Source organism: Buceros rhinoceros, unplaced genomic scaffold, assembly GCF_000710305.1.
Source record: "Buceros rhinoceros silvestris isolate BGI_N320 unplaced genomic scaffold, ASM71030v1 scaffold13903, whole genome shotgun sequence".
NCBI classification, from domain to species: Eukaryota; Metazoa; Chordata; class Aves; order Bucerotiformes; family Bucerotidae; genus Buceros; species Buceros rhinoceros.
Genome location: NW_010401906.1, coordinates 17,553 through 24,622, shown reverse-complemented (window position 1 = coordinate 24,622; position 7,070 = coordinate 17,553). Strand labels below are relative to the sequence as shown.

General features: G+C 45.0%; 1 protein-coding gene across 1 annotated transcript in view; it reads left to right on the top strand.

Moving 5' to 3' along the window:
- The first annotated feature begins 4,729 nt into the window (after positions 1-4,729).
- RNF128 (ring finger protein 128, E3 ubiquitin protein ligase) overlaps positions 4,730-7,070 on the top strand; it is a 13,343-nt gene continuing 11,002 nt past the window's right edge. Inside the window, exon 1 of the mRNA XM_010132451.1 lies at positions 4,730-5,032. Coding sequence (XP_010130753.1) covers positions 4,730-5,032 — 303 coding nt within the window. The remainder of the gene's footprint in view (positions 5,033-7,070) is intronic.

The window sequence follows — 7,070 nt, the reverse complement described above, 5'->3', positions numbered from 1 at the left end:
ATTTGCCCTGGAAAAAACAAGCTAAAGCAACACTCTGCTCTCCTCAGAGGAAGGTTTGCTTACTGAAGCTGTCTTGGAAGGGATGGTTGCTACAAAAGCAGCAATGGGTGAAGCTTAGGCAATGCCCTGTACTGGTTCTGATGTTCTCATGCTTGAGTGCAAGGCTGGACATGCAGGACACTATGGATAAGCTTTAATTATGGTTAAGGTAGCATTCAGCTTTCATCCTAGTAATGAAATCTGCCTGTTATGCTTGCACATCTCTAGAAGCTGTGCTCTTGGAGGCTGATGGGGCCTTCCCATGCTTGCCAGCAGCACAGGCTTCAGGTCAAGACCATGAGCAAGCTTAGCGTCACCATTGCAGAGTCCCTTGTGGGCAGACCTTTGCTATAGGTCTGCATGCTGCAGCTGTAGTATCTGGGCCTCTAAGGCATATTCTGCTGTATTTATTCTACATGGAGTGCTAGTGTAGCTCCCCTCTACAGTTTTATTTTCTCTGTCTTTATTATAGGAAGCCTTTAACAGTAGAGTGTTGGGGACTGGGCAGTTGTGAAGCCTATAATTACAGCAAAACCCAGTGCATTTCTTAATCTCTGGATCTCCTTGATGCTTTGAACTCCAGACCACCCGGAAGCTGTGCTGTAACTACCTGAAAGGATGGACAACTTCAACAGGTCCCAACAGAAAAGAGAGAAAGGAGTGCTCATTACTGATTAATCCATAGATATTGATTAATAATCAACTGGAAAACCAGTTCCCTTTCAATGAGAAAAGAAAAAAAACTCACTGTAGCACCCAGAGAAACCTGCTCATAGTGTTTCTAGAAGTTGTAATTCTACTTGTAATATGCCTGGGAAGGAGGCAGTTCCTCTAAGCTGCTAGGGCTTCTCATTCCTTCCCTTGCCTAAAAAAATTAGGCAAGTCTGAAAAATCCCACCTCCTGTCGGAGTTGGCTTGCAGCTTTGGTCACTCTGAACACACTGACAGCTCTTCAAGCCGCTTCTGTGGGGAGAGGGTTTATAGTGATACCTGTGCAAGATATGGAGACCGTGGTGGTATCAACGCTGTGCTCTAGCCTGGATCTGCAGTACAAGTGTTGCCTTGAGGAATGCCATGGAGTCCCACCACACTTAGCAATGGCATGCAGGGGCCTGTTTGGCTGGAACTTAGACGTATGCAATGGCTCAAAGAGTTGAAGTTCTGGCCATCCTGTACGTTATGTATTCTTAATTAGGTAAGCAATGCTTTGCCATACCTTGTGTTGAACCAGAGCATTTGGTTGGCCCCAAGATCTAATCCTTGCCTCAAGGTGCTTTAATGCATGAACAGATTGTCATTTTTAGCTAAAAATGGCTGCTCTTAAGGCACTGATTAGGTCATGTTGCAGCCTGCTAAATATTGTGCGGTGACTGTTCTCCAGAACTTACAATTTGCTTGGTTCCGCGTAAACTTACCTGAGGAGGCTGGAAGAGTAGCACTGGATTACAATAAACCCCTCAGTGAGCATGCAATAGCAGGTGCTTACTGTGCAAAAGTGAATATTCCCCGTTCTGTGCTCCTCTTGCACATTGCATTTCTCTGCTGAATTGCGAAAGATGTAACTTCGTGTTTACAGGGGGCAGAAGTGTAACGGCGGAACAAGTCTTTGCAGGACACAGTTTAATATAGGTGGTTATAAATAGTATTCTGAATTTGTTATAAATGTGGATATAAATAGGTGCAACTCCACTCTGCATCTAAGTAAACCTGATACAGGAAGCTTTGATCAGTCATGCACCCTCCTTGTGTGCCAAATGTGCTTGTGTCCTGGCTCTTCTCTCACCCCAACAAACCGTTTTTGGGCTTCGTTTGTGCCAAGCCGTATTTGTGGAACAGCATGCCTTGCAGATGCACTGCCTTATGCTGTGGGAGGTACTCGCTGCACAACTCCAAATCTGCCAAGGCAGATTGTATTTGTCTAAAGGCTTGAATAACTTTCACTCTCCAATTTCACAGGAGATGGGAAAGGAGAGAGGCTGGGAAATGTTTAACTAAACAGGTCTTGCTGCTGTTTAGCAATGAGGCCATTATTAGCTAAAGAGGCAGCACTGTAATCTCGCCTTCTAACGTCCCTTAAAAACTGCTGCAGAAACCTTTACCTGAGCACAGAAGCTGAAGACAAGGTGAAGAACTTGAGTGTCTGTGGTTTGGTTGGGTTTTTTTTACCACGCACAACAATTAACTTTCCTCTTACTTTGCTGGAGTCTGGCGGGGGGCGGAGCTGTCGCTTCAAGGCAGCTGCTGTCTTAAGACACCTCTGCAGATGTCCCCTAAATAGCAAGTTTCCGTTAAGATGCCGAAGCACTATCAGGACCCTCTGCCTAGGTCGGTGGTTTCCAGGCCACAGTAACACGTTTCAGTACCTGTCACGATGGGACCCATCTAGCAGGTCAGAAAGTGTTGGGTGGGGGTGATCCTACGTGGTTTTATTCTAGAAGCACGGCAGTAATTCTAAACATGAGTTGTGGGCTTCTGTCTTAGCTTCAGGCTAATAGGGCATCACTGAATCTCTTCTTGGCTAGTGAAGGAGGCCTTGTTTTCTGCCAGGTAAGGGTGATGCCCCCATGACAGACCCTGTGTGATGGTGCCAAAGCCTTGCTTAGTCCCTGTGCAAAAGGAGCTTCTGCAGTGACTAAACTCCTGTGCCACTGATGGCCAGAAATTAGGTGCAGTTTCTGGATTCCTTTCCCCTGTTGTTGGCACAAGGCATTTGGTTAACTTCATGGGATGTCAGGTTGGATGACCTGTAATTGCTGTTGGAAAGTAATTGTTGGTCCGAAGAGTCTGCAGTGAAGATGGATACTGACATCTGTCAGTGGGGGTTCCCTCCAAGGAGGGAGCAGTGCAGGTGCTGATGGAAATCACCGCTTTCTTCTGCCCTTGTTGCTCCAGTGTCAAAGCTACCAGCTGACCTCTCACATGTGTTTATGTAAAGCAGAGCTGAAATCTCTTGGGGGGCAGTGGGGGAAGAGTGTCAGGAAAAGACTTAAAACTGTCATCTAATGACATCCTGATGAACAGATTAGTCTGAAACTTAAATGGAAGGGGGTTTTTTAAGGGTAAAACTTGTTCACAGCTGTAGGGCAAGTGGTTTTGCAGGCTGATGGTGACATTTCATTATCAGGAATCCCTACACCTCGTCTTGTATTGCGCATAACCACAGCTGTATTTAAGTAGTGAGACATGCAGGAGTAAGGGGGAATAAGACAGAACAAGCTTTTTTACTTTTTTTGGCAGGCTTCTTATTTTCTTGTTGTCATAGCCTGTTCTTTTGCACTTTCTTCCATGCTGATGGAAGTAAGTCTCAGCTTCTGACTTGACCCGTGCTTAATTCTGTACTTGCTCCTAGCACCTGACTCCAGCTCACTTTGTAAGTGACACACAAGCCCTAGCTCGTGATAGAGGACAGTAGTTGCAGTCTGGCTAATTCTGCCCCCTCCCCACCCCGGGGGTGGTACTTCTCATTGCAAGGAGCTTTCTGAATAAAAGATGAGTTTAGTCACACTGAGGAGAGTTGCTAGACATCCTGCTTAGCCATGTTGGATCAAAGGCATTATGTGAACAAGCTGAAAAACTAGTAAATGCTTTCTCAGATGAGAGCTTTTGCGGTTTAACACAAGTTCTAGGGTTTTTGATAGCTGAAAGTTGGATAAGGTTTCTCTTAATGGAGAAAAAAAATGGTCTCCCTGTTAAAAAGTGTTTGGCTGAGAGGTTAGCTAAAAATAGCACTTCCGTGAAAGCCCTTATTCCTTCTCCGTGCACTGTTTTAAATGTTATGCTGTTTATGGTTTAATGCAGTGAGTCTCCTAATCCACTTGCCTTGTATTTAGAGAGAGGCCAGTAACAATTTACTTGTCTCCCTTTCTGTCTTTTTTTTCTCTTAAGATTCTCTCTCTTACTGGGACTGCGTGAAGTTCCTGCAAATAGTGTCAAGTGTCCTCAAGCGCTTGCTTGTCACTGAAATGAAAGCAGCTTTGTTCTGGACTGTACTTGGTGACCAGAATTACTTGACATTTCTTCCTCTGATGGCTTGTCATGATGTTCAACTGAGTAAATGAAATCTGTGGTTAAAATCTGGATGAAGTTTGTCACCTGTGACCAACTGTTTAAAAGCTGAGCACACCTTGGTATTCGCTGCCCTCTGAATTTGCATCAGAAACACCTAACAACAGTTACGAGTTCAACTAAATTTCACTCAAACATTTCTCAGTTGTTTCTGCATATAGAAGAAAAGGCTGATCTATAGCTTTGCTTGCTCAGTGCCTGGGGAAGTACTCAACAGTACTGTCAAACTTAGAAAAGAGGTGTTGAGAAGTAGCAGCGGAGCAGGGAGGGAGTCAGATCCATCACAGGAAGGGTCCTTAAGCCACCAGCTGCATACCTGGCATCCTTGAGCTCCTGGAGCTCCCTGGTGATTTATTTTTAACTTCATGTACTTCATCGGCATGTTAAAATGTAAATCGTCAGTGTTGAGTCTAAAAATAATGACAATGTGTGTCCTATATGTGCTGTCGAGAGGAATGAATTCTAAATATGCTTCACTTCTGCAGCTCACAGGTCATCAGGCACACCTTTCAGCTGAACAAGCACACGGAGATGACGCTTATTCCATCAGCTCCTTTCGAATCTGCAAATGCTAGTTAAACTTCACAGCCTGTTCTTTAGCACTTGAACGGGAACATCTAGGACAATGACTTTTATACAGCACCTCGGAACTGAGCATGGATTCCTCTTCTCCTTTGCAGGTGCTGAAAACATCGTTGCAATTATGATTGGCAACCTGAAAGGCGTGGAGATCTTACGCCGGATTCAGAATGGCATGAAAGTAACTATGGTTATAGAAGTGGGGAAAAACCATGGTCCTTGGATGAATCAATACTCCATCTTCTTCATCTCAGTGGCATTTTTCATTGTCACAGGAGCAACCATGGGCTACTTTATATTTTATTCTGCTCGGAGACTCAGGATCGCAAGAGCCCAGTCCAAGAATCAGGTGAGTTTGTGTGCGTGCCATTGCCTTTTTTTATACCCCTGAGCCTCCATGCTGTGAGGGGAAAAATACTGGCTAAGCACCAAAATTACTGAATTGGTTCATTCCACAGGAAGGAGAAAGAGAAATCTGTAACATACTAAGAGATATATCTTTAAACAGCTTAAAATTTTCCAAAGAAACAGCCAAAAATAACCTGTCTGGAGAAAGCAACTGATTGTGTTTAGCTAACTTGGTCTCCTACAAATTTTGCTCCCTCAACTGTGATGCAGCCGTAACACTGATGTATTGGAGGCGGTGAGAGCTAAACTGCTTTTAGCTGACCCTCACACTTCCCACATAGCGCTGCCTATGTGTTAGCTGTAATGTGAGACACGACTGCAAATGTGTCTGCAAAACCGTCCGTGACTTTGGCTGCTTTTCTGTAGACCACAAGTAGGGGAGCTGCTGCTTATTGGAAGCTGCTTTCTGACCAAAAGCTTCCTGAGAATTGCGGTGACAGCCTCAATTAGGAGTGGAAAAGGAGCGCTGTTAAATTGTGCTCTTTTTAAACCCCAGTCAGGCTGTTGCTAATGAGTTAAGTTTCCAAGGAATTGCTTCGTACAATAGCGGATAGGACTAATGCGTACAGCTTTGTCTTCAGTCTGATCAGACCTGCCTTACACCTGCTACTTCAGGTCTTAAGCTTAATAGTAAGAATAAAGTCCTGGTATGACATCTGGCAAAGGTGATGGGCTCAGCAGGACCAGGATCCGAGTGGCTCAGATGTGAGTACTCCAGCCTTGTCCTTCCAGGTGTGTTGCAAAGGAGACCATTGCTACTTGCAGTGCTTCTTGCAGGAGCTACCTGAACTCTGAAGGAAGAGTTGTTAGTCCTCTTCTACAGACAGCAATAGCACGAGCATCTCACTCTAACTGGGCTCAGAGCATGTGAATTATCTCTGAATCAGTGGTTAGTTAAAGAAGTGACAGCCTTCTTTGCCATTGCAGAAGACCTGCCCTACTAAGCTTCCCTGCTGTCTTGGAGGTTTTGGGTCTCTTGATCAGGATCCTTCTGAAATAAGCTGATGAAGCAAGAAGTTGGGCACAGGTCTTGATATTCAGGCCAGTTTCAGGCTTCGGGAACATTTTAGGACTGGCTTCTTTAAAATGTTAACATGCAGAACCATTGTTGCTCTTGGCAGGCAGAGAGACTAGTCAGAGTAAATAACAGCAATATTCCTGGAGCTGAATGCTGGGCTCGGATATTCTCCAGAGCTGAATGCTGTAATCACAGAACCTAACCCAGCTGTGTTTGTTCTGAAATCCTGTTGTCTAAGTGTAATCTTATGGACGTTGGTCATCTGGCCATATCCTTACTGAGACCAGAGATTTGACAGTGAGCTGAAGTCTATTTGTGCCTTGTGTAAGCTGTGTCTGCCTCAACTTCTGGACTAGGCCTCCCCTAAATGCTTTAATTTAGACCGTTTGCACGTTCTGATGCGATGCCACACCTGTAACTGATGTGAGGATACAGTAAGGGAATCATAGAATCATAGGATGTGTTGGGTTGGAAGAGACCTTCAAAGGTCATGTAGTCTCCAGCCCCTCTGCAGTGGGCAGGGACATCTTCAACCAGAGCAGGTTGCTCAGAGCCTCATTCAGCCTGATCTGGAATGTTTCCAGGGATGGGGCATCTACCACCTCTCTGGGGAACCTCGGCCAGTGTTTCACCACCATCAGTGTTAAAAAAATTTCTTCCTTTATATCCAATCTAAATCTCCCTTCCTTTAGTTCAAAACCATCACCCCATGTCCTGTTGCAACAGGTCTTGCCAAAATCTCGTCCCCATCTTTCTGATAGGCACCTCTAATAAAGATACGGTAAGGGAATATTTGGAAAAGCGCTCTTGGAAGTTGTCATCTGCCTGTGAGATATAGCATTGCCACTCCTGGATGTCATACAGAGTCGCCTCTGTAGTGCTTTTCACGAGAGGTGGCTTGGAGCTCTGTAACTGGATGCTGTCCTCATGCTGCCGTGTGGACAGAGATGCACGTTGTTTC